Source organism: Xenopus laevis, chromosome 9_10S (genome assembly GCF_017654675.1).
Source record: "Xenopus laevis strain J_2021 chromosome 9_10S, Xenopus_laevis_v10.1, whole genome shotgun sequence".
Lineage (NCBI taxonomy): Eukaryota > Metazoa > Chordata > Amphibia > Anura > Pipidae > Xenopus > Xenopus laevis.
In genome coordinates, this window is record NC_054388.1 from 51,096,540 (window position 1) to 51,124,349 (window position 27,810).

Genomic DNA, 27,810 nt, shown 5'->3' on the forward strand with positions numbered 1-27,810 from the left:
TTAAGGTGGCCATACATGGAGAGATCCGCTTGTTTGGCGATGTCGCCAAACGAGCGGATCTCCCTCCGATATACCTTGAGATGGGCAATATCGGGCTGATCCGATCGTGGGCCCTAGGGCCCAACGATCGGATCCTAACGATGCCTAACGGGCGGTTGGATTGTGGGACAGCATCAACGAACAGATGCGGCCGCGATCCAACGGGATTTTTAGTCCCTTTCCGACTTTCGGGCAGATCTCGATCGGGGAAGCCCATCGGGGGGCCCCATACACGGGCCAATAAGCTGCCGACTCGATCTGTCGGCAGCTTTTATCGGCCCGTGTATGGCCACCTTAAAACTCTCTACACACTGGAAATATTTATTTAGCCACAACCAACAGGTGCAGATTTTGGCAAATGCAAAAAAAAAGAACTTGCTGACCATTTGGGTGGACACTGCAGTTCAACTCCATGGGGACATTCCTGATCCGACCCATGACTTGTACGTGTGCATTAAATCAGATGACGTGGCAGCAGTCCACTACCACAAGAATTGCCAGACAAAAAAAGTAGAAGCTGTGCTGAAATGCATTCTGCCTAATTAAAAAAAAAACAAAGCTTGGATTATAAAGCCATAACGGAACATAGTTTAGTTTCACACATATCTGTTATTAGCATAGTTCATTTAATTAGAGTGAGCTCTGTATAAACAACATCCTCCCATCACGCTTTGTTGGCTTACAGATAAGCAAATGTCTTTTATGCAGGGGACACTGAGAATCTGATTATCTAACCAAGAAGTTATAAACATGGAGCAGGTTCAGTTCCCGTTTTCCCAATAAAACAGCTTTTTCATGATTAAAACAATATTATGTTAACCGCCTGCACTTTTCATTGCACTCATGTTGAACAAGGAGGTATATTGCGTTTTTAATTATACACACAGGGGTAACGTTGTACATGCATTTAAGGAATCCTTTGATGTCCCTTTGTTTGCTAAGCCTTTAATGAATTGTTTTTACAGCTGCACCAGAATCTCAATGAAGTGATGGTAAATTTGGAATCAGAGCAGGGAAACCTCTCAACAAACTCTTCCAGTGTTAAAGTTCAGCCAAGGTAAGTTCCAGCAAGAGTGGGATATGTAGGAAAGTGGATTATACCCTTTGGGGGCACCAATGTTCTGCATTGTTTAATGTGTATTTGCAGAACCATTATAAGTGACCTAAATACCAATTTTATATTTTCCCCATAAGACCATGGGACCATATTTCTTTAAGCTACCATCAGGCTGTTTTAGTCCCTCCCACTGCTTGACTCACAAATTACAACACCCCCCAGTAAACTGCCATCAGTGTTCTAGTCCCACCCATTGCTTGAGTCACAGACCCTGTGTCCCACCCCCACTGCTTGACTTAAAGACTTCCTGCCCCTATCCCTCTAAGTTTCCATCTAAATATTCTAGTCCCACCCACTGCTTGAGTTACATACACTTTCCCCCTCCCCTGTTAGCTGCAGTCAAATTCTCCACCCACTGATTGAGGTACAAACTCCCCTCCCTCTGTAAGGGTAAGTGCACACGGGCAGATTCGGGGAGATTAGTAGCCCCGGCGACAAATCTCTTCTTCTTCAGTCTCCCTGAACTGCCTTCCCCCCCGCCTAGAATGAAAAATCGCCAGCGGGATGGCACTCACGGCTATTCGTTTTTTGTCACCCAAAGTTTCCTTGTGTCGCTGTGGCGACTAATCTCCTCCAATCTGCCCATCTGCCCTTCCCCTTAGCATCTATCAAAATTTTTAGTCCCACCCACTGCTTCAATCACAGAATCCCAAGCCTACCCTGTAAATTGACATCAGAGGGTCTTCACCCAGAATTCAGGACCCCAATACTTTTTTGCTCTGGCCCCTGAAACGTCTATAGAACTCTGTCAAGAGAATGCACCTAATTTGTCACTTTTCAGAACACCATAAGGGCTGAAATTGGCACAAATTAGGGGGCGAGGGGTTTCTCTCATTGTGTGTTAATGCATCTATCACATTCCTCCAATGTCTTTATTTCACTGTCGGTGACCAAAGTTTGAAACATACCAACTCCAACAGAAAGAAAATGAACTTGTTCTCCCGTCTGAGGATAAAGAAGGGCAGGTAGTGACACAGACTGCATCGTGTATTAACGTCGGGTGCAGAGAGCATCAGTAACCCCCGTGTGTTGGCCCTTTTGTTTGTGCCATGAACATCCATTGGGCCTTTTGTGTTGTACTGGATGACCAGTTTTTCATTGAATGAAGCAAACTCTTTAATTAATAATCCTGCTAGTCTTCAATATTGAACACTAACAACTGTAATAGCTACTAACTGTCTTTTTATAGTGTACTGACACGCTTGTTCCCCCTGGCAGCCATGTTTTTGGACTGTCAAATTACAATAGAGTGCTGTAAAATCTATCCACAAGCTATACAGTCCCCCTTTCTTTGAGGGGACATCAATCTTTCAAGCAGGACTCGCTAATCACATTCCTTGAGGCTTCCCATTGGCTTATTGGGAGAATTCAGCCAGTTAAAATGTAACCAATGAACACAGCCTGAATCGATGATGTCACCAGCACATAAAAAGTGAGCCTGTATAGCTTGCTGGATAGACTTGACTACACTGATATGGATATGCTTAGCATCTCAAAGTCTATATGAAGAATAGGGAGATGTTCTTAAGAGACTACCCAACCCTTTTGGTCTTAGAACTTAGACTGTAGGATCCTCAGTGGAGGGCCTTATTGTCTTCAGTCTGTTTCATCTGAACTGCTACTGGTGGTATGGGGGTGGGTTGGCTGCTGGATTTTTGACTGAGATTATTGGTTGCAGCTTGTTCAGGCCCAGTTACCTGTCTATTTATGTTTGGGACCACTACTGATAAGAATTGGTAGGAAGGACCTACGTATAAAAACACCAAGTGGCCTCCAGTTCTATCTCATTTTTATTATATAATATTCCTAAAGTGTCCAAAATGGGGTTCCTAATGCTATAAAGGATATTTACGATCACAAGTCATTGTATTCACAGTGAATCAACCCCCACGAAGACGAACACGAACCCATCTCCACCTGCTTCTGATGGACCACCAGCTGTCTCTGAAACAAAGACTGTCAACCATGATTTTGAAGCTCCTTCTGTGGCTGTTGAGGAGACGCCATCTGTGGCCATATCCAAGTCACCTTCACAGGTATAACTTAACTTGGTCCTGTGTGGCCAACATCCAGTCCTGTCAACCTGACCGTGTTGGTCCGATTTCTTCATTTGTATAGGGTGATAGATTCTTTCTAAGGTTCTTTAGAGACCTTAACAATGCTGAAGGTGATATCTAAGGCTATAGCCAAGCCTTATTGAGTAATAAGATGCTCCATATCCCAAAGTCCTTAAAGGATAAGGGTGTGCATGCCAGAAGTTACTGTGTTACCACAAACAGATAAGACACGCTAAAGTTATCTAATAATCAGAACCTGAATAACCTTTGAGATAATGAAGCTTGCGTCCTTATTATGTTTTAATAACGTGTGAAATCATGGAAATATAGTATAGTAGTGATGTGGTGGGTGGATATTCTATTTATAAAATAACAGACCAGATACTTCCTGATAAATGTTGCTTTATGAAGGCAGAAATGAGAAGTGAAGGACCCTCTCTTGCAGAACACTTGGTCAAGACTAGTAAATTGCTCCTTGTATGTTCCTTAGGCCAACTATGCACCCAGAATAATTCATATAAATTAGGGCCAATGTAAGACCTGTGTCTTATATTGGCCCTAATTTATATTAATTATTCTGGGCAAAGGACAACAATGCCATTGCTGAGCACCAATAGTGCTCACAAAAAAAACTAAATTTGACCAATTTGTATATGGTGTGATCTTTTTATATCTCCTTAAACGGGTGGTTCACCTTTAAGGTAACTTTTATTATGTTATAGAATGGCCAATTCTAAGCAACTTTTCAATTGTTTTTTATTATTTAGTTTTATCGTTATTTGTCTTTTTTTCTTCTGACTCTTTGCAGCTTTCAAATGGGCGTCGCCGACACCATTCTAAAAAAACAAATACTCTGTAAGGCTACACATGTATTGTAATTGCTACTTATTATTACTGATCCTTCTATTCATGCCTTCTCCTATTCATATTGCAATCTCTTATTCAAATCAATGTATGGTTGCTTGGGTAATTTGGACCCTAGCTACCAGATTGGTTAAGATGCAAATTGAAGATGTGCTGAATAAAAAGCTTAATTACTCAAAAACCTTCAATAATAATAAAACAGAATATCACTCTACATCATACTAAAAGTTATCTCAAAGGTGAACAACCCCTTTAATGCAACATATGGGCTATTAGATGCTGTAGGATATGGAGACTATCCAACCAGTAAAGTTACAGCATTATAATAAGGCTGTTCTTGAACTTATTGTAGAGTTATTGAAGAAAAATGTGATTTAGCAGTAGTAGAACATACAGTGGCATTTCTGACGCTCCCAGTATTGATATTGGAGGAAAATGTATTAGCTCATAACAGAATAGCTGCAGCGTTACATTGTAGTTTCATATCCAGACAGCTGCGGAGTTGTCCAGGCGCCTGCTGAGCAACATTGTAGTTCCATGTCCAGATGCAGAGTTACAGTGTAGATCCATGTCCAGGCTCCTGCTGAGTTACATCATGTTCCTTGCACAGACAGCTGACAAGTTGCATTGCACCACTTGCAGGAGGCTGCAGATTTCCTTGTACTTCCATACACAGGCGGCTGCAGAGCTACATTGTAGTTCCATGCGCAGGCGGCTGCAGAGCTACATTGTAGTTCCATGTCCAGATGCAGAGTTAGAGTGTAGATCCATGTCCAGGCTCCTGCTGAGTTACATCATGTTCCTTGCACAGACAGCTGACAAGTTGCATTGCACCACTTGCAGGAGGCTGCAGATTTCCTTGTACTTCCATACACAGGCAGCTACAGAGCTACATTGTAGTTCCATGCGCAGGCGGCTGCAGAGCTACATTGTAGTTCCGTGTGCAGGAGGCTGCAGAGCTACATTGTAGTTCCATGCGCAGGCGGCTGCAGAGCTACATTGTAGTTCCATGTCCAGATGCAGAGTTAGTGTAGATCCATGTCCAGGCTCCTGCTGAGTTACATCATGATCCTTGCACCGGCAGCTGACAAGTTGCATTGTACCACTCGCAGGAGGCTGCAGATTTCCTTGTACTTCCATACACAGGCGGCTGCAGAGCTACATTGTAGTTCCATGCACAGGTGGCTGCAGAGCTACATTGTAGTTCCACGCACAGACAGCTGCAGTGATACATCGGCAGCTGTCGATATATTGTACTTACCTGCAGAGGCAGCTGCAGAGTTACATTTTAGTCCCATGTACAAGGGGCTGCAAAGTTGATGGATTTCACTTGATTGCCTTTGTACTGGAATTAGCTTTATGTTTAGGAGCATGTTAAACTTTTCGTTATCTAAGAAGTCTACACTAAACATGATTTTCTTGCACCAGTTCATCATAAACACAGGCACCCACATTAAACACACACACATGAACGGTACATGCTGTGTCCATGTGTGTTTGAATCAGATGAAGCATTTCGCCCTCGTCGATAACGGCCTGTTTCGAAAGATAAGTGTAGCCCTGTACAAGATGTGCTGAAATGTATTGGACACACATCCAAGCATAATTCAATGCCCACTTTGTGTTAAGTCATAACTGTTAACTATGGAAAATGGGGGAAATTGAAAAATTGTATCTTCAGTTTGCTTAACTTCCTAGCTGTCTCCCCATATGTGCAAGGTGACTATATTGGAGCTTTCCTTGTAGCTAATCTGGTGGAAAGTTCAGGCACTTTCTCTGCTCTGCTGACTTTCTGTCTTTTAAGCGACTCCACGTTGTGCACCGCTGTAATGGAACAAGAGCATGAAAACCCGCATGCTGAGTCACGTCTCAGCCTAAGGGAATGTGCAGCACAGCTCTGCGTGTGAATTTCATAGCTCCAAGAATACAACTATATGTCAGCCATTATGTTCTGTGGATTTATACAGAATCATTTTTTGGAGCCGGATCGGTGCCAGTTATATGGAAATAAGGATTTATTTATCATAAAGCTGAAAGCTAGGCGATATAGCCAGAGTAACAGTGCAGGCTAATGCAATAGAGTGCAGCATGATAAACTCTGACATTCGGATACAGCTGCAGTTGGCATAAATTCAGTTACCCCTCTGCTGACAAAATCATCTCCATTGTTGCTTTTGGGTCAGCGCTCTGTCCTTTAGTACCTAAGATAAATAAGAAATATTTCAAGAGGCAAAAGAGGGTGAGAAAACAAACAATAGTGACACCTGCTGAATTTATTGAGGTATTGCACATCAGTGGGCCAACAAAGTATTTTTCTAATGATATTCACGAAGGCTAAGGGAATATAGTTAATATAATACTTATAGCATAAATGTTCAACCTATTTCCTCTAGCTGATGTTAAACTATAACCCCCCAGCATTTTCAGATCGCCTTAGGCAAGGACTTTCATTTAAATGGTTTCATAGTTAGAGGTTAGACTGCCCTGTTGTAAATTGACTGTTATCCTTAAAATTAGCCCTAGAAATAAAAAAAGAACAATATCCCCATGTCTTCAGCATAAGGCTGCTATTGGAACTGCATCGTGCCTAAAGTTTTAATCAAAACACATTCTAGTTTGTGCTATTTGTATGTAATAGTGCAAAAGTGAAGAACTTCATTATGTATTTAATCCCACATTCTTCGTTCTTCCGAGCAATTGTGAAATAAAGCAAGGTGTTTAATCAGAATTAGGGGTTTGTACTGAAAATGTCCAGCCTACATACTATATTTGATTCCAGCCAGCAATGTGCACTGGTGTCTGACTAATGAAATTTGCTGATTTAACATAATGTTTTTGCTCCTTTGCCCCAAGGCTGCTCTGTGTATGCTCTGTGTATAATAACTGATACTCTTTTGCAAAAATGACTGTCCGATGTTGCAGTGACCTATAACCCATGTCTGTGCCCTGCTAACCTGTTTCTGTATATTTTTTTTTCTGTGTTTTACCCTTTGGGCGTGGGCTTCATGTGGATTTGTCTTTGCTGCTAACTTGCTTGCATGTAGCTGAGGAGAGGCCCTCCGGTTCCGCCTCCGCCAAAACTCACGCCTTCCAAGGATATCAAGCAAGAGAATATAATCAGTCTGTTTGATGACAATTTTGTGCCAGAGATAAGTGTGACCACGCCTTCACAGGTTAGCTCCGCCTACACTTACCAAGTATCCTCTGAACTTTACTACCTCTGCATGAAATTAGCCCCAGGAGATGTCACACAGAAATAAGACTGAGGCCTGAAATGATCTGAATCTCCCAGCAGCCTCGGCATCTTTATGTTCTACTGAAAGTGACATTTGCCTAGAAACACATTGATTTTCCCTGATGTATAGGATCATTATTATGGATAACTGGAGAGTTATAACATCGATTTTTTTTTTTTTCCCCTGTACCTCTCCTGTTTTATTGTTATTGATCCTCATTACTCAGAGGCAATGCTTCTAGCACAGGCTGCACTGAGAACATTCTAATGCATCAGTGGCGTAGCTACTCACCGGCAGGCCCTGGTATAGGATGAGCACTTGGGCCCCCCTGTCGGGCCCTCCCCCCTATGAATCGCGTGCGCTGTAAAATCTCCCCCTGCCCAACCACCCACGATATCCATTATCGTGGCTCCAGTGGGCCCCAAGAGGGTGCGGGCCCAGGTGCCATCGCACCCCTGCACCCCTGCACGTTACGCCACTGTAATGCATATATTTATTAAACATTGCACCCAGGGCTGCAGGGGGTTCTCCCTCTGTATAACCTCATGCTCAGTCTTATTTTCTCTGGAAAGTGACACCTCAATGGGATATTCCTTCTTTTTACCCCTCTGTTTATCTCCTTCTCTGACTTTTTCTGATTGTTTACACGAATGACATTATGGCTGTGAGTCTCTATATACACAATATCATTGCTGTTTTTTCCTACAGGTTATATATATCTTTTAACTATTTAAAGCTACATGTATATATTTATAACCCATAATGTATACATAATATCCATTAATGGATTCTGCTTTTTGCCACTAGGCGGCGCATGCATTGAGAATGAATGAAAATTCAGGGGATTGGGAAGGGATTCTGGGAACAAGAGGATCAACTTTCTCATCTAGACTATGTTAAGAGTCAGTTGACCTCACTGACTGAGCTGCCATCTGTAATCATGGGGCCCCATACTAATAAGTTGGCAGGGGGCCCTAGAAATTAGTCCGCTTAGGCCCCCTAGGTTGTGGGTACTGCCAACAAGTAAAATGGGGGCCCCAATGGAAACAAACTGCAGAGCCACACCCCTGATCTGCCCTGGCTACTACCCAATTATAGCAAAACTCTACCTACAGCTCACTCATTTTACTGCAAGCCCCATTTCTGCTTCTGTATCATGCTTGCCCCATAGCAGCTATGCACACTGATACCCTTAGGTTTGTTATATAATGAAGGGAAATGTATCTGGATACAGATGGGATGTAAGAAAGCCGGTTGGGTGGAACACATCCTATTACTAATAATGTATATGCATTTTATTTTCTTTGTATGCCAGACCCATGCCTTGGAGTATGGATACACAGCCATTTGTTCAATAGGGTGCAGTAATGTTGGTCTTTGTCTGGGGAGAAAAAGTTCTGTCTTGTACTGATTAGGTGGTGGGAAAATTGAATTTCAAGAATATATTGTAATACAAGCCTTCATTTACCCTTTATTATAATCCATGTAGATGTCCCCCTCCCCCTTTGTAACATCTGTTAGATATGTTTATCCTCAGTGATGTCATATCCAAAGAATTCCATATTGTACTGTAGACAATATCTGTGTCCATACCAATCTGATACCCTACAGGACTGACCCATATATGGCCATCTTTAGACTTGTCAACCCAACCATGAGATTAGACCAACATAAAATTGCAGTTTCTTTACTGTAAGGGAACAACATCTTGTATGTGCATGCGAGTCTGCTCAATGTTCTTTAGAAGGCTGAGATGATGGTGAATCAGAGATTGGAAGTCACTTATAGAAGTATATTCTGTATTCTATATATGGAAAATAATATGAACTGTTTGCTTCTCGCTGGACAGCAGTCGGGCAATGTCCAACACTTTTCCATCTAGCTGGATACTTAACCCTGATCTAATTATTTCCATTGATTCTGATGTTTTTCTTGTTTGCTTCTGCTGCCAAGTTTGAGGTTCCCTGGCCTCAGACACAGGAGCCCAGCTTGCTGGATATGGATTTTGATCCCCTTAAGCCTGACTCTGGTACGGGGGCTTCAGCGAGTGCCCAGGTTTGTGGTCTATTAACTCATTACACGGCTAAGGGTCTCTCTGCAGTCCATGACAGCCCCTCAATTAATGCTGAACTTCATGTTCCATAGAACAACTGGCAACTTTATAGTGCTTCATTAAGGATACTAAAATACTTCCATAATAAGCTTTGGTCACTGTTTGTCTATGTTACATTCATTTATCTTTGTTTCTGTCCTTTAAGCAGATACGAATGCTAATTTCATGATTCTGGAACAGGGGTTACTGATGCATGAAGTGTCTCCTGATGTTGTTCTACTCTGTTCAGTTGCTCAATGAGACAGAAGTGATATAACTGAGCAGAGAAGTATCAGGAGATGCAGCAGTAATGTGGCCTTCTGGCAGCAATTTCTTTTGGGCCTGGCAGGAATTCCAGTAATAATAATTCTTAGAAAGCAACCCAAAAAAGTGTTGAGAAACAGGAGCAATAAGTGAGAAATAGGGGCTGATTTTACAAATATAAGAGCTAAATTGTACCTATACAGTTACCCATAGCAACTATTTAGCTCTTTGTTTTGAGCAGTTCCATATAAAAGTTACAAAAATTAAAGCAAATTGATGATAACAAGGAAGACTAATGAGTATCTGCTGCAGATAAAATAAATGCACTCTCCTGAGCTTTCCTATTAAGTGTATTTGCTCTTCTCCGTACAATGTGTGTGTTCTAAAGTTGCTGTTTTTTGTTACTGCTGCGCTGGCACCTGATTAGTCGCTGCCGTGGGATTTGTGGGAGGTAAGAAACCTGTTAGCTAACCTACTGCATTTCACCTATAAAATGGAACTAAGTTTGCCTTTATGTCTGTATTCTTTCTGTAGTAGGAAGGTCCCTCCCTCAGCTTATTTACCCCTGATATAAATGGAAAGGGTTCTGTTTGGGGGGGGGGCAGCGGGGTGGTCCCGGTTATATTTGGGGCACATGAAGAATTGGGAAAACAGAGTTTTAAGTGGTAACTCTGCAATTAAAGTCAGTTATACTGTTGCTTACCTGGGCTTGAAGTTTTTCATAATGCTGAGCCAAATCTCCATTGGCTACTTCCAACAGGCTATAACAATCCAAATAAGGATAAATGATGAAACAATCATGGCACCTTCATGTGGGGAAGAGAACCGGAAATAATTAAAAAATCATATCTTGTATAACACAAATAAAATGAGAAAATTGAAAATAAGCTAAAGTAAATTTTATTTTTATATAGAGCGCATCATTCTTCTCTTGGCTGAATCAGCCCCAAAAGTGGGCACACAGTGTTAATAGGGCAGGTACAGTTACTAGTAGACATTGGGCCTTCTTACTAGGTTCCTTCGGTATTTACACATATAATTAAATCAAGTTCCTCAGCACATAACATTCAGTTCTTTAAAGGAGAAGGAAAGGTTAAAACTAAGTAAGCCTTATCAGAAAGGCCCATCTAAATATACCAGTAAACCCCTAAAGTAATGTTGCTCTGAGTCCCCTGTCAAAAGAAATACTGCATTTCTTTCCTTCTATTGTGTACACATGGGCTTCTGTATCAGACTTCCTGCTTTCAGCTTAAACCTCATTGCCCTGGGCAAGAGCATGCTCAGTTTGCTCCTCTCCCCCACCCCTCCCTTCTCTAATGTAATCTGAGCCCAGAGCAGGGAGAGACTCAGGCAGGAAGTGATGTCACACCACATTAATACTGCAGCTCCTATTCTAAACAAACAGAGAGTTTCTAGAGCTTTTTACTCAGGTATGGTAAAACATTCCACAGAATAAATATAGCATTCTCGCTTGTACTATTGCAGCTAATCTATTGGCAATAAAATGCCTCCGTAGCTTTCCTTCTCCTTTAATTGGAATCTGCTCTGCTTGGTAATCACAGATAATTGCAGAGATACGGGGCTATACCTGTGCCCACTCAGTGCCCAGCATAATTATTTTGCCACCAAACTAAATAATTATAAATTAAATGAGGTCACACAGATATCGGCATCCCAGAAACAGATAGTCTTGTCACCAAGTGAATAGGTCCAATACTGTCACTGGATGACACTTTGTGGCTTAGTGCTGTAGAATGTATCAAATATATATTTCTGGGAGCGTTTGAGACTAGGGATGGGCGAATTTTTTCACCTTGTTTCGCCGCAGAAATGACTCCCATAGACTTGTATGGCTTAGCACGTAAAAAAATGAAGCGCGTCAAAAAGTTTTTGACGCCCATAGACTTTAATGGGCATCGGCGTCATTTCGCCGGTGCCAAATTTTTGTTGAAACGAAACGGGTCAAATTCGCCCAACCCTATTTGAGACTACCCCATATTCGTAGCAGGTTGAAAGGGAATTTGCTTATCTGTTCTTAGGGTTTTACTGCCTGCCCAATTTTAACATAGCACCCAACCAACTCTGATTTTCTCACTTTGAAACCCGTCTTCTCTGGGGTGACCAGCATCCTTTGGGGTTGGCTGTTCCTTTGTGGTCAGCTGCCTTCTCTAAAGTCGCCTTGTTCTTTCAAATCTCTGTCTTTGATTACTTCCATCTCTCTTCCACGCTCACCCTTTGGCTGAAAAGAGCTCGTCAGGCAGTGTGGAGCAGTCTCAAAGAGGAAACCCTAGTGATAGCTCTTTTGTTGTTGACTGGTCCTGTCAGCCAGACACTGATGAGTCCAGCAAAGTAAGTGCATTCTGGATTCCTGTAGCAGCTGTGCAATTGGGTACACATATATCCACTTAGGTTTGGTGCTGAGAACTGTCTTCATCTTGGCTCTGCTATACCTGTTCTTCCTCACTCTTCCTACCTACCGACAGATGTCCCTCTGCTGGACCATATCCTTTGCAGAGCATCCGGTAATCAACGCTCAGCTCTGCTGTTTTTAGCTTCATCATATTATTTTTTTGATGTTGCTGTTTTTGTTTTGAATTAATAATGCGTTGTGATTTATCTATTACTGTGTGGTTAAAGTCTGTATTTTTTGGGTATCAAGGGATATGTTGGGCGATAGAGAGGAATCGCCAGCAGTGATGGGCCAATTACCCCGTTCCGATTTGCCGTAAAATTTGCTAATTTACCACGTAATTCGCGAAACGGTGAAAAATTTGTTATACTCGAAAATTGATGCCCATGTCAATTTTCCAAGTTGCATGCATCTATTTGGGTTCTGATGTACAGTAATGGTTTGAGAGGCTCAACGCGTTGTACATGGATTGATCAGGCTAAAGGGGGAACTCAACTTGAGTTAAAATCTGGTCTTATATTTAAGCTCTCTCTTCCACCTCACTTTAAACAATAATAAGCTCTGACATACTATTGTATTTTTTATTGAAGCCAGTGGAACCAGCTCCAGCTCCTGTGTCTGTAAACGAACCAGCCAAGAAGGAAACTGAAGTCAAATTTGAATCTGCTCCACCTGAAGAGGTGCCTGATGTAAGTGAAACTGATCATTACATGAGGGGGGTATCACATTCATGGGGTTTCCCTGAATAATGGGACATTCACACAGATTAATATGTTGGTATCCAAATCATTATATTCAGGTGTCATTTTATATCCAACGAGCACTCGCTCTGCTCTAGTTGTGACGTTAGGGGTGCTCCAATTCTTATTCATGGAAAGCCTTTTCATCATGCTGAATGTCAATTTATCATTGCTGTTCACCCATAGAAATCCCCGAGCTCTCTTCCTGCTGTGGTGGTGGAAACCTTTTCTGCTGCAGTCAATGGTACTGTGGAGTCCAGTCCCCCAAAACCAGAGATGCCCCCTGGCTTCTTGTATAAGGTAAGTAGAGTAAAACTGAAATATAATGTAAATGTCTATCTTTAGAATAATTTAGCATAATGAAGACTAACAACAGGAGAGAACCTATATTTGTTTCAACTGAGCTCAAGATTCTAGTGCTATGGGCAAGTCAATTCCTTGAGTCAGCTCCCATGCAGCCAATCACAATGTGAACACCTGAAGTATCAGCAGTGAGTCTGCTCCTATGGGCTCCATCCGTAACTTCCCATCACATTTATAGACATCCAGTGTTCATTTTTTATGTCACAGAATATAATTTCCAAGCCTTTCTGTTCTGTTTATGGCAGGTCAGAGCCCAACATGATTACACTGCAACCGACGGCGACGAATTAGAATTGAAAGCCGGCGAAGTGGTGCTGGTGACTCAGTTTGAAAATCCTGATGAGCAGGTGAGTTCAGTGTCCGCTCTCGATATCTAAACTGCATTATGAAGTCCATGTGGTTTCAGCTGAATGATGATGCTTTAGGTGTGTGGCCTTCAGCTTATGTCATCAAGGGTTCCTTATCTTATTATTGCATCACCCGGCATCCTAAAGCAGCTGTTTGCTTGTGCTGTATGCTGGGTACTGTAGTTCTGAAAATTCGAGGGGGGCTTAGGTTAAACCATGTCGGAATGCTTTCAATTATGCTCCATGTTGCCAATATTGTGTAGTTTCAGTCTAGTATCAAGTGTTGCATAAGGCATACAGTGATGCTGTTTTGTTGCAGCCCTAAGGGAGACACAGGGCAATGGCCAACAGTGGTAAGAAGCGGTACTGCAAGCAATCATCTATGTACCTATAGCACATACTGTGTAGTGACTATGCTTCTTGTTGAATTTTCCAGAGATGACAAAAACTTTAACCCCCAAATTGACCATCCATCTGTCTCTCTCAGTCCCTATGTCTGTCTATCTATCCATCTACATTGTATGTGTCTCATCAACTGATCTATATCTGTCTCTTCCGATCAGTTCATCTATATCTCTCTCTCATCAACCCATTCATCAGTCTATGTGTATTTGTCTTTATATTAGTCCACACCTGTGTATTCACCCCTTTGAACCAATGAATCATATTTGCGGAGATACTTAAAACACTCTTCACATGCAGTTTGCAACAGCTCCTCCCAATTTGAACGACAAATATGACATCATTGTGGTCTGTCACGACTAAACCATCATAACGTTCGTTCACCCGTCTCTTCATTGCACACAACTGTCAGAAAGATTTTCAGTCACCTAATCATCATCCCAATATACATGTCATGTTATTAATTATATAAAGGTTAAATTTATCAATAGGAATTATAGAGGGTGGGGGGGGGGGGGGGGGGGGGGGGGGGGGGGGGGGGGGGGGGGGGGGGGGGGGGGGCGGGGGGGGGGGGGGGGGGGGGGGGGGGGGGGGGGGGGGGGGGGGGGGGGGGGGGGGGGGGGGGGGGGGGGGGGGGGGGGGGGGGGGGGGGGGGGGGGGGGGGGGGGGGGGGGGGGGGGGGGGGGGGGGGGGGGGGGGGGGGGGGGGGGGGGGGGGGGGGGGGGGGGGGGGGGGGGGGGGGGGGGGGGGGGGGGGGGGGGGGGGGGGGGGGGGGGGGGGGGGGGGGGGGGGGGGGGGGGGGGGGGGGGGGGGGGGGGGGGGGGGGGGGGGGGGGGGGGGGGGGGGGGGGGGGGGGGGGGGGGGGGGGGGGGGGGGGGGGGGGGGGGGGGGGGGGGGGGGGGGGGGGGGGGGGGGGGGGGGGGGGGGGGGGGGGGGGGGGGGGGGGGGGGGGGGGGGGGGGGGGGGGGGGGGGGGGGGGGGGGGGGGGGGGGGGGGGGGGGGGGGGGGGGGGGGGGGGGGGGGGGGGGGGGGGGGGGGGGGGGGGGGGGGGGGGGGGGGGGGGGGGGGGGGGGGGGGGGGGGGGGGGGGGGGGGGGGGGGGGGGGGGGGGGGGGGGGGGGGGGGGGGGGGGGGGGGGGGGGGGGGGGGGGGGGGGGTGGGGGGGGGGGGGGGGGGGGGGGGGGGGGGGGGGGGGGGGGGGGGGGGGGGGGGGGGGGGGGGGGGGGGGGGGGGGGGGGGGGGGGGGGGGGGGGGGGGGGGGGGGGGGGGGGGGGGGGGGGGGGGGGGGGGGGGGGGGGGGGGGGGGGGGGGGGGGGGGGGGGGGGGGGGGGGGGGGGGGGGGGGGGGGGGGGGGGGGGGGGGGGGGGGGGGGGGGGGCGGGGGGGGGGGGGCGGGGGGGGCGGGGGGGGGGGGGGGGAGGGGGGGGGGGGGGGGGGGGGGGGGGGGGGGGGGGGGGGGGGGGGGGGGGGGGGGGGGGGGGGGGGGGGGGGGGGGGGGGGGGGGGGGGGGGGGGGGGGGGGGGGGGGGGGGGGGGGGGGGGGGGGGGGGGGGGGGGGGGGGGGGGGGGGGGGGGGGGGGGGGGGGGGGGGGGGGGGGGGGGGGGGGGGGGGGGGGGGGGGGGGGGCGGGGGGGGGGGGGGGGGGGGGGGGGGGGGGGGGGGGGGGGGGGGGGGGGGGGGGGGCGGGGGGGGGGCGGGGGGGGGGGGGGGGGGGGGGGGGGGGGGGGGGGGGGGGGGGGGGGGGGGGGGGGGGGGGGGGGGGGGGGGGGGGGGGGGGGGGGGGGGGGGGGGGGGGGGGGGGGGGGGGGGGGGGGGGGGGGGGGGGGGGGGGGGGGGGGGGGGGGGGGGGGGGGGGGGGGGGGGGGGGGGGGGGGGGGGGGGGGGGGGGGGGGGGGGGGGGGGGGGGGGGGGGGGGGGGGGGGGGGGGGGGGGGGGGGGGGGGGGGGGGGGGGGGGGGGGGGGGGGGGGGGGGGGGGGGGGGGGGGGGGGGGGGGGGGGGGGGGGGGGGGGGGGGGGGGGGGGGGGGGGGGGGGGGGGGGGGGGGGGGGGGGGGGGGGGGGGGGGGGGGGGGGGGGGGGGGGGGGGGGGGGGGGGGGGGGGGGGGGGGGGGGGGGGGGGGGGGGGGGGGGGGGGGGGGGGGGGGGGGGGGGGGGGGGGGGGGGGGGGGGGGGGGGGGGGGGGGGGGGGGGGGGGGGGGGGGGGGGGGGGGGGGGGGGGGGGGGGGGGGGGGGGGGGGGGGGGGGGGGGGGGGGGGGGGGGGGGGGGGGGGGGGGGGGGGGGGGGGGGGGGGGGGGGGGGGGGGGGGGGGGGGGGGGGGGGGGGGGGGGGGGGGGGGGGGGGGGGGGGGGGGGGGGGGGGGGGGGGGGGGGGGGGGGGGGGGGGGGGGGGGGGGGGGGGGGGGGGGGGGGGGGGGGGGGGGGGGGGGGGGGGGGGGGGGGGGGGGGGGGGGGGGGGGGGGGGGGGGGGGGGGGGGGGGGGGGGGGGGGGGGGGGGGGGGGGGGGGGGGGGGGGGGGGGGGGGGGGGGGGGGGGGGGGGGGGGGGGGGGGGGGGGGGGGGGGGGGGGGGGGGGGGGGGGGGGGGGGGGGGGGGGGGGGGGGGGGGGGGGGGGGGGGGGGGGGGGGGGGGGGGGGGGGGGGGGGGGGGGGGGGGGGGGGGGGGGGGGGGGGGGGGGGGGGGGGGGGGGGGGGGGGGGGGGGGGGGGGGGGGGGGGGGGGGGGGGGGGGGGGGGGGGGGGGGGGGGGGGGGGGGGGGGGGGGGGGGGGGGGGGGGGGGGGGGGGGGGGGGGGGGGGGGGGGGGGGGGGGGGGGGGGGGGGGGGGGGGGGGGGGGGGGGGGGGGGGGGGGGGGGGGGGGGGGGGGGGGGGGGGGGGGGGGGGGGGGGGGGGGGGGGGGGGGGGGGGGGGGGGGGGGGGGGGGGGGGGGGGGGGGGGGGGGGGGGGGGGGGGGGGGGGGGGGGGGGGGGGGGGGGGGGGGGGGGGGGGGGGGGGGGGGGGGGGGGGGGGGGGGGGGGGGGGGGGGGGGGGGGGGGGGGGGGGGGGGGGGGGGGGGGGGGGGGGGGGGGGGGGGGGGGGGGGGGGGGGGGGGGGGGGGGGGGGGGGGGGGGGGGGGGGGGGGGGGGGGGGGGGGGGGGGGGGGGGGGGGGGGGGGGGGGGGGGGGGGGGGGGGGGGGGGGGGGGGGGGGGGGGGGGGGGGGGGGGGGGGGGGGGGGGGGGGGGGGGGGGGGGGGGGGGGGGGGGGGGGGGGGGGGGGGGGGGGGGGGGGGGGGGGGGGGGGGGGGGGGGGGGGGGGGGGGGGGGGGGGGGGGGGGGGGGGGGGGGGGGGGGGGGGGGGGGGGGGGGGGGGGGGGGGGGGGGGGGGGGGGGGGGGGGGGGGGGGGGGGGGGGGGGGGGGGGGGGGGGGGGGGGGGGGGGGGGGGGGGGGGGGGGGGGGGGGGGGGGGGGGGGGGGGGGGGGGGGGGGGGGGGGGGGGGGGGGGGGGGGGGGGGGGGGGGGGGGGGGGGGGGGGGGGGGGGGGGGGGGGGGGGGGGGGGGGGGGGGGGGGGGGGGGGGGGGGGGGGGGGGGGGGGGGGGGGGGGGGGGGGGGGGGGGGGGGGGGGGGGGGGGGGGGGGGGGGGGGGGGGGGGGGGGGGGGGGGGGGGGGGGGGGGGGGGGGGGGGGGGGGGGGGGGGGGGGGGGGGGGGGGGGGGGGGGGGGGGGGGGGGGGGGGGGGGGGGGGGGGGGGGGGGGGGGGGGGGGGGGGGGGGGGGGGGGGGGGGGGGGGGGGGGGGGGGGGGGGGGGGGGGGGGGGGGGGGGGGGGGGGGGGGGGGGGGGGGGGGGGGGGGGGGGGGGGGGGGGGGGGGGGGGGGGGGGGGGGGGGGGGGGGGGGGGGGGGGGGGGGGGGGGGGGGGGGGGGGGGGGGGGGGGGGGGGGGGGGGGGGGGGGGGGGGGGGGGGGGGGGGGGGGGGGGGGGGGGGGGGGGGGGGGGGGGGGGGGGGGGGGGGGGGGGGGGGGGGGGGGGGGGGGGGGGGGGGGGGGGGGGGGGGGGGGGGGGGGGGGGGGGGGGGGGGGGGGGGGGGGGGGGGGGGGGGGGGGGGGGGGGGGGGGGGGGGGGGGGGGGGGGGGGGGGGGGGGGGGGGGGGGGGGGGGGGGGGGGGGGGGGGGGGGGGGGGGGGGGGGGGGGGGGGGGGGGGGGGGGGGGGGGGGGGGGGGGGGGGGGGGGGGGGGGGGGGGGGGGGGGGGGGGGGGGGGGGGGGGGGGGGGGGGGGGGGGGGGGGGGGGGGGGGGGGGGGGGGGGGGGGGGGGGGGGGGGGGGGGGGGGGGGGGGGGGGGGGGGGGGGGGGGGGGGGGGGGGGGGGGGGGGGGGGGGGGGGGGGGGGGGGGGGGGGGGGGGGGGGGGGGGGGGGGGGGGGGGGGGGGGGGGGGGGGGGGGGGGGGGGGGGGGGGGGGGGGGGGGGGGGGGGGGGGGGGGGGGGGGGGGGGGGGGGGGGGGGGGGGGGGGGGGGGGGGGGGGGGGGGGGGGGGGGGGGGGGGGGGGGGGGGGGGGGGGGGGGGGGGGGGGGGGGGGGGGGGGGGGGGGGGGGGGGGGGGGGGGGGGGGGGGGGGGGGGGGGGGGGGGGGGGGGGGGGGGGGGGGGGGGGGGGGGGGGGGGGGGGGGGGGGGGGGGGGGGGGGGGGGGGGGGGGGGGGGGGGGGGGGGGGGGGGGGGGGGGGGGGGGGGGGGGGGGGGGGGGGGGGGGGGGGGGGGGGGGGGGGGGGGGGGGGGGGGGGGGGGGGGGGGGGGGGGGGGGGGGGGGGGGGGGGGGGGGGGGGGGGGGGGGGGGGGGGGGGGGGGGGGGGGGGGGGGGGGGGGGGGGGGGGGGGGGGGGGGGGGGGGGGGGGGGGGGGGGGGGGGGGGGGGGGGGGGGGGGGGGGGGGGGGGGGGGGGGGGGGGGGGGGGGGGGGGGGGGGGGGGGGGGGGGGGGGGGGGGGGGGGGGGGGGGGGGGGGGGGGGGGGGGGGGGGGGGGGGGGGGGGGGGGGGGGGGGGGGGGGGGGGGGGGGGGGGGGGGGGGGGGGGGGGGGGGGGGGGGGGGGGGGGGGGGGGGGGGGGGGGGGGGGGGGGGGGGGGGGGGGGGGGGGGGGGGGGGGGGGGGGGGGGGGGGGGGGGGGGGGGGGGGGGGGGGGGGGGGGGGGGGGGGGGGGGGGGGGGGGGGGGGGGGGGGGGGGGGGGGGGGGGGGGGGGGGGGGGGGGGGGGGGGGGGGGGGGGGGGGGGGGGGGGGGGGGGGGGGGGGGGGGGGGGGGGGGGGGGGGGGGGGGGGGGGGGGGGGGGGGGGGGGGGGGGGGGGGGGGGGGGGGGGGGGGGGGGGGGGGGGGGGGGGGGGGGGGGGGGGGGGGGGGGGGGGGGGGGGGGGGGGGGGGGGGGGGGGGGGGGGGGGGGGGGGGGGGGGGGGGGGGGGGGGGGGGGGGGGGGGGGGGGGGGGGGGGGGGGGGGGGGGGGGGGGGGGGGGGGGGGGGGGGGGGGGGGGGGGGGGGGGGGGGGGGGGGGGGGGGGGGGGGGGGGGGGGGGGGGGGGGGGGGGGGGGGGGGGGGGGGGGGGGGGGGGGGGGGGGGGGGGGGGGGGGGGGGGGGGGGGGGGGGGGGGGGGGGGGGGGGGGGGGGGGGGGGGGGGGGGGGGGGGGGGGGGGGGGGGGGGGGGGGGGGGGGGGGGGGGGGGGGGGGGGGGGGGGGGGGGGGGGGGGGGGGGGGGGGGGGGGGGGGGGGGGGGGGGGGGGGGGGGGGGGGGGGGGGGGGGGGGGGGGGGGGGGGGGGGGGGGGGGGGGGGGGGGGGGGGGGGGGGGGGGGGGGGGGGGGGGGGGGGGGGGGGGGGGGGGGGGGGGGGGGGGGGGGGGGGGGGGGGGGGGGGGGGGGGGGGGGGGGGGGGGGGGGGGGGGGGGGGGGGGGGGGGGGGGGGGGGGGGGGGGGGGGGGGGGGGGGGGGGGGGGGGGGGGGGGGGGGGGGGGGGGGGGGGGGGGGGGGGGGGGGGGGGGGGGGGGGGGGGGGGGGGGGGGGGGGGGGGGGGGGGGGGGGGGGCGGGGGGGGGGGGGGGGGGGGGGGGGGGGGGGGGGGGGGGGCGGGGGGGGGGGGGGGGGGGGGGCGGGGGGGGGGGGGGGGGGGGGGGGGGGGGGGGGGGGGGGGGGGGGGGGGGGGGGGGGGGGGGGGGGGGGGGGGGGGGGGGGGGGGGGGGGGGGGGGGGGGGGGGGGCGGGGGGGGGGGGGGGGGGGGGGGGGGGGGGGGGGGGGGGGGGGGGGGGGGGGGGGGGGGGGGGGGGGGGGGGGGACGTATACAATGATTTGATCGCTGCATTATCAAAGCTGCGCCATCTCACGGTGGTGGGCCATGTGTTTATATTTGCCTTAAGCTGCTGTACTTTTTGTAACAAATGATGTTTATTTTTTTAGAATAAAAAGTTGGAAGGAGTTTTTAGCAATTAAAAGGTAAAATTGTCTCGGCATGTGGAATTCCCTAGTAACACGGTGTCTGTCCATCTTTTCAACTGCAATCATTGTCGAACGTCAACTCCCAGCATCTTCAGGCTAATGGCTCACTGGGCATCTTCTTGTGCCGAACCTCAAACCAAAGTCTATATTCTGTGCACTAGTGATGTGCAGGTCAACTTAAAGTCAACCCGTACCCGACCCTTACCAGCCAGCTCCAAACCCGGCATGGTATATCTATTTATATACCTGTGCCTATAAATAGAGGCTGGTGGAAGCCAGGCAAAAGGGAGAACTCAGCCCAAATCCACCAGAAAGGTGTGTGCAAACACAACCCGCTGGTTTTGGGCTGGCCCACGTATCACTATAGTGCACTCCACAATGATTTCTTATATCTGTAACCTTGTTACAGATAAGGTCCATAAACCCTGGTTTTAGAGTATGAAGACAAGTACACTAGAAATGAATATTTATCCACATTCTGTAACAAACCATGAACAGATGCTTCCCTTACAGTTCATGTTAGTAGAGGCCTGTAAGTCAGTGAGCGCCAAAGCATCATTACATAGAGGGAAACTGTTCTGTGGCTTTCATAGACAAAACCCATTAAACTAATTCAAATTGCAGTACTGACCTTCACCTTTTCAAAATGTGTTTTTTTCCCAACAGTGTACCAAAAATAATGACTTTTTTCCCAACTCGTTTCTATCTTTTATTTCTCAAATATAGAAATTGTTTACCAGAGATGGAAATGTTGTTTTTACTTAGAAAAAAAATTGTTAAATAAAAAAAAAAAAGCAGTTGAAAGAAAAATATTATTCATGGTGAACTGTGTTAAAATGATATGTTTGCTAAAGAAACCTGCCGACTAATTACATACACTGGGGTGTGAATTTAACAGTGTCCTCCTGAGTTTTCTGTAACATCCTTCCCCTTTTCTAACCCAGAGTTGCCGTTTTTCAACAAAGTGTTTTTCATGAATTTCCTTGAAATGGTCCCTAATCTCAACTTGAATCACATAATGTGGTGCTGTACAGCGAGCAACCAGTTGATATCATTTGGGAAGGTATATTGTTGGGGTGAAGTCACACAATGGGCAATTTTGGCTTTGAGATTTTTAATACACAGAACCGAAGCAATGATTCCTTAGGAGCAATTAGTAGTAGTAGCGACTTTCACAATTTGGGTTTTACACCTTTACTAAACCTGCTAGACATTTTTAAGACAAAAACATGCAATTGTCATAATAACCGTATTCACTCATATTGGTGAGAATTTATTAGGGCTACATGTTAAGAGTATGGCATTTAAAAGTCTTACATTATGGCTTACATGACGGGTCACCTTGCTAAAAATGGGCCTTGTCTGCTACAGTAGCTTGTACTTGATCCAAACTAAGGTATAATTAATCCTTATTGGAGGCAAAACCAGCCTATTGGGTTTATTTAATGTTTACATGATTTTCTAGTAGACTAAGGATCAGGGCACACAGGCAGATTCAGGGAGATTAGTCGCCTGGCAGCAAATCTCCTCTTCTTCAGGGCGACTATTCCCCCCGAACTGCCTCCCTTACCTTCCCGCCGGCTAAAATGTAAATCGCTGGCGGGATGGCACTCTGCGCGATTCGTTTTTTGAAGTCGCCCGAAGTTTCCTCATTACGGAAAAATCTATTATCCGGTCCCAAACATATTGGATAACAGGTCCCATACCTGTACCAACCTAGGTCAAAGCAATTCTCTATATTTTCTATGGGCTTGCATTTATCTCTGTGTGGCAAAATCTACTTGTAGTGATCAGCACAGCCATATAGTGACCTTAATGTGATCGTACATGGACATCTTTGTTTCCCATCAGCTTGCTGTCATGCCAACCCCTGCCCACCAATCGTATGATACATAACCAGATGGTTGAACAATATGGCTGAAATAGGCCAAACTGCCTTACCCAATCTGGCCATGTATGGATAGTTTTAGTGATCGGTACAGTGCCAAAACTCTGCCATGAACCTGACCATAGGCAAATAATTAGGGGTGATCCTTAGTGGGGCCAATACCGAAGGGCCCTTTATTTATTATAAGTGGACTTTAACCAAAATAGGACTTTTCTACAGGACAAAGTCTGGAATATACTCTCATGTTTTTATGTGACAGCATTTTTATGCAATGGCATTTATAACAAAAATGTGAAGATCACAAAATTGCCCTATGATTAAATTTCATTTTTTTGTAGAAAATAGTCGTTTGTAAAATTTGGAATAACAAGTAGATTTCTACATTTAATATCTGTTCTGTTTCCCAGGATGATGGCTGGCTCATGGGAATTAAGGAGACAGACTGGCTGCAGAGCAAACCATTTGAACAGCACCGAGGGGTCTTCCCAGAGAACTTTACAGAGAAGAACCTGTGAGGAGAGAGACGGCTTCTTTTTCCTTGGGATTTCAAGCTAATTTTCTGTGAAAATTAAGAAGACCTGCCCTATGAACAAAAGGAATCTTTATCCTGAGTTTATCCTAAGCATCCACTTAAAGGTCCAGTTTTCTTACCGATCCATCCTGCAGTCAGGAATAGTGAAATGTTCCGTTTCTATCCCACAGTTGAGCGACCAGAACTTCCGATTTGGGCAATCCAAAAAAACACCTGAACTGTATAAAGAGCAGGAGATGCACTATGTTCGGACAATCTCAGCACCCGGTCTGTAACAAATGTAACACAGTGATTAGCTAATCTCTTGGTGTTCTGATAGAGGTAGTATTAATCATGGTACAATACATGGGGTGCATACATGGGGTGCATAAATTTGACTGTCATTACTCAATAAATCAGTCAGGTGCAGTATCATCCCCTGAATTCTCTCGACAAGATTAGGGTGGTTCCGGTGGGTGCCGCCTTGAATATATTGTATTGTTTGCTAAAGCATCTGTCTTATCGGAGAATTTGTCAGCTTTTGAATTGTTAATCATTACTATTTTTGAGAATTGAAATCTAAAAACAATATATTTCATCTTGTTGGCTGGTTTTTATTGGACTTTAACATAAACTTATTGTCCACCAGGGCTCTTCTCCAATGTATATGTTTATAGCCATTTCATATGAAATCCCATTCTTGTGCTGATCAATGTGGTTGAGTTTTATGTTCCCTAGGTAGAGTTAACAACTTGCACATTTAAATATAGAACACTGTGTGCATTTACTTTTGGAGAACAGGTGCTTTCTCTGATATGGATCTGCAGCATCTTCATGGCACCTACATGAATCAACTGCAATGAATATTATATTTCCCTGGCTGCTTTAAAGTTATAAAAAGCCACTTTTCTCTTGATAAAGTTTGGCCCATAGAACTCTTGTACGTTAGAGAACGTTCCGTTTATTTAAGCTAGAGTTTTAATAACGACAATAATCTAGAAGATGATAGCCTCCATTATTTTTTACATTCAGTAAAACCTGTTGATTTTCAACTGACAATTAGTTAGAATCTGCAATTTCAAGGTAAAGTTAACAGTAGGTAGAATTTCTTTTTAATGAATTGTTTGTGTGTTTGGAAATAGGATTGTGGTTTCATACTGTGACAGTGAGTTCTCTGAGATAACGGTGTGTGGTTTAGGCAGGGGGGTTATGTATGTGTAATTTATAGCAGCAGATTTCCAGCTCAAAGGAAATCATTTTTAGTATTGTTTTCCTTATAAACACTCTAAATAGTGACACTGACAGAATGAAGGACTGCCCTGAATATAGTAGTTATATGGCAATGACAGTGCTGAATTACCTAACTGATGATTGCTTGTTAAAGGGAAATTTATACTTTTGTGTTTCTCCTATTTACTTATTTTTTAAAAACATATCCTAAAATGAATAATAAAAAAAATATAGGTTCCTCCTTCTAAATAACTTTTGTTGCTGCTTAATTGTGAATGTCTCAACTTAGGCAAACAACAAAGCATAGGCTGTATCCTCAAACTGTATTGGTGAAACAGCAGCTCTGACTTATATGTGTCAATAAAAAATTAAAATGAGAAGGGATATTCTATAATAATAAAAAAAAAAAGCCATAGTGGTAAACCTTAATGGTTGTAGATGCACAACTCTTATTTATAATATTGTATCTTATATGCATGTGCTGTCCTCTGTACCATTAAATCACCCTTAAAGAGCAAGGTAAGTAGCTATGCCGGCATAGTTTCATGGTTTCTCCTGTTATAGGCAAATTTTCCAGCTGCAGATACACCCATAGACTGTTGGCTGCAGCAGAAGTCTCCCTTGCCGATGACTTGCAGTGGGATTATAGAAAAGCAGGAGGGCAATAAGGATCTTTGTGGCCAGACAGCCTGGGTAATATTTAAAGTGAGGCAGTTTAGATGGGGACTCACATGGGTCGTTCTTATTTTGTATTTCTTACAGCTCTGGAAGTTGTAGATGAAGCTCGAGTGGGGACGGGTGTCTCATTCTTCATTTCAATTATAAGGCAGAGATTCCAAATTCTGCTTTTCCTTACGGAACAGTGGGCAGATCAGAGGGACCAAGAGATTCCTTACAGATTTATTGTATCTCTGACAAGTGACTGGTACAAAATCTTCTCTGTAGTGGCTTCTGGAACAGTGGCTGTGATAGTGGCCTTTGGAGTCCTTGAATTTTACTTGCTTAAGGAGGCAAAAAGCCACTGATTTTCTAAAGAGTGGCCCTCCAACGGAGTGGTCTCCAAGTTTGCTCCATTTGGATGACATCATACATTTTATAATCAGCCCCAAACATGTAATGGAATGAATATTCAGCCCGCCATATGTATAGCTGGACAACAGTCTTCTAAAGGGCAGTCCTTGTGCCGTTGTTGTAAAATTGTAGTGTACCCAGTGCCTTGATCATTGTTGTCCACAATAGTCTGGCATCTCCACCCAAAGGAGAAGTATAATGGTATAGCCTATTGTGTGCACAGAATTTTTCCTGTGTATTTCTATTTAAAGCGATAGATAGGAGTTGTCCGTAGTTTACCTGAGACATTACAGTATGAAGGTATAGAATATTTAATGCACAGAATATTCATATTTATACATATGGGTCAGAGCTGCCACACTACCAGTCCTTAGCTGAGACATTGTAGTTCAAAAGCCATATCACAATCACCAGTTATTTATTAGCACTAGGGGTGCTACTGTCAGCAAATTGTCAAGGCAACGGGAGCCTCTGTACAAGTACAAATATCTAAAATAGATGCGTTGTGTTTCTAATAATTGTATTCCATTAATCCCCCCCCCCACAGACTTATTTGGATTGTCCTGAATTAAAACCCCTCACTACACCTGATGTCTGACATTACGCTTGCCTTATAAGAGGGCTTGCTTTAAAGAAACTGTACCTTTAAGGATTTCATTTAAAAGATGAAAAAAAAGTGGTATGTTTTAGGCAAATATTAAACGTTGCCATTTTCAAACTGGGACGGATATCGATACTGTGTTCTATTTTTTTGTGTTATGTTTCAAAAACTGAAAGATATTGAAAAAAAAAAAATATTTTAATACTGTTGAAGACAAAATGCTGCATGAATTTATTGTGATTAGTTAGTAAACTAGATAAATGTGTGATATATATATATATATATATATATATATATATATATATATATATATATATATATATATATATATATATATATATATATATATATATATATATATATATATATATATATATATTTAAAGAGAAACAAAGAGGTGGAAGTTCTATTGTTCCTTGTTAGGCACCTTCCTCTCTCTCCCCATTGATGACAATTCATAGATATTTATAAAATCGTTGCCCAGTTTTGTTACTTTGATGGACAACACTCCTAAATCCTTTATTTCTGGATTGTGAAGGCACATTTTCGATCATCCATCTTGCATTCTCTGGGGCCGTTCTTGCGCAACACTGCCCATTATCTCTCCTTGACACCAGTATTCCTTCTATTGTGTTGTTACAAATCCAGCCTGTAGGGGAGTTGCAAATATCCCATCTATCCCTATTTATGGTAGGTACTCCGCTTTACTTGAATATCAGTAGTGGCCGCAGGCTGCCTGACCCTATGGAATACTTGTTACCATGACATGTTGGTTTTCTGGTTGAGACAATATATCAGGCATATATATATGTTCACTATAGCCTTGGCTGGAATCCTGTATTTATGACCATCGCTCAATAAAAGTCACCCAGCTATTTAACCTATTGCCTCATTTTTTTATTTGTGCTCTTACACACATAGGTCAGAGGGGTACAAGCAGGGGCAGTTGTCCTAAGCTTGTTATTGGCATAGATAAGTGGTTGGTAAGTAAAAGCACCCCTTAACAACAATATTAATAATGGGGTTGCACAAAGCCTCCATACTACAAGGACATCCCATATTTTTTTTTTATTATGCAGAAAAATTCTGTGAGACTCAGTTAACAAAGTCAGGAATCTGTTGGCAAATTTGTCTTGGACAATTACATGGGGGAGCAGACAAGTAAACAATATCATTGCAACTATCTACAAGGAGCTTAGCAATGCATTCTATTAACTTTCCAAAGGCAAAATTCTATCTTGGAATGCTGCTTTCTGATGTTAACCTCACTAGACGCCCAACGCTTAAGGCCCCCATACACGGGCCGATAAAAGCTGCTGACAGACCGAATTGGAACCTTTTGTGTCTTTTTTTTTCCAACAATGGGACTTTGCGGGGGCTTCTTGCAGATAGCTTGGCTTCATATAAGCGTTTTCTAATTGTAACAATACTCACAGGTAACTTTAGCCCTTCTTTGATCTTCCTGGAGTTGATCATTGGCTGAGTCTTTGGCATTTTGGCTATTCTTCTATCCATTCAATGATAGTTTTCCGTTTTCTTCTATGTCTTTCAGGTTTCGGTTGCCATTTTAGCTCATTTGAGATCATTTAAGCTGAGCAGCCTCTTATTTTCTGCACTTCTTTATACGTTTTCCCCTCTCCAATCAACTTTTTAATCAAAGTACCCTGTTCTTCTGAACAATGTCTGGAACAACCCATTTTCAGAGAGAAATGCACTATAACCAGCCTGCACAACACTTGCTGCCTTCCTTCAATAAATAATTGACACCTGTTATTTCACAGAATTAATAACCTCACTAATTGAACTCCACACTGCTATTTTGAACAAGCTATTATTGGGAACAAGCCTTAATTAATAATTCAGTTACACAATCAGCAGCATGCATGTCATGACTGTTGGGTCTGTTGGTTTTCTATTACTCTACTACACCTACTAGTAAATTATTTGCCATGTAGAAATATAATTTCTACCAAAAACAGAGATGGATCAGGTTAGTGATGTTGGACTGTTATTATTCTGAACACAACTGTATATAACCCAGTGCTCATCACATTCACCTATTACTCTTTATATCTGCCCGTTCCGACCTTCTTTCTCTTTGTGTTAAAATACTTCATAAAGCAATACTAACTTAGCTCTAAAAGCTACC

General features: G+C 52.8%; 1 protein-coding gene across 12 annotated transcripts in view; it reads left to right on the top strand.

Moving 5' to 3' along the window:
- The window catches only part of bin1.S (bridging integrator 1 S homeolog), a 59,934-nt gene extending 34,152 nt beyond the window's left edge, over positions 1-25,782 (top strand). For 2 of the 12 annotated variants that reach the window (XM_041577659.1, XM_041577660.1), the window contains 11 exons: positions 1,005-1,096; positions 2,053-2,121; positions 3,033-3,192; positions 7,122-7,250; positions 9,267-9,368; positions 10,097-10,120; positions 11,917-12,018; positions 12,670-12,768; positions 13,006-13,119; positions 13,428-13,529; positions 22,656-25,782. In XM_041577659.1, the coding sequence (XP_041433593.1) occupies positions 1,005-1,096; positions 2,053-2,121; positions 3,033-3,192; positions 7,122-7,250; positions 9,267-9,368; positions 10,097-10,120; positions 11,917-12,018; positions 12,670-12,768; positions 13,006-13,119; positions 13,428-13,529; positions 22,656-22,763 (1,101 nt within the window). In that variant the 3' untranslated portion in view covers positions 22,764-25,782. 12 annotated transcript variants of the gene reach the window in all.
- Positions 25,783-27,810: the final 2,028 nt, after the last annotated feature.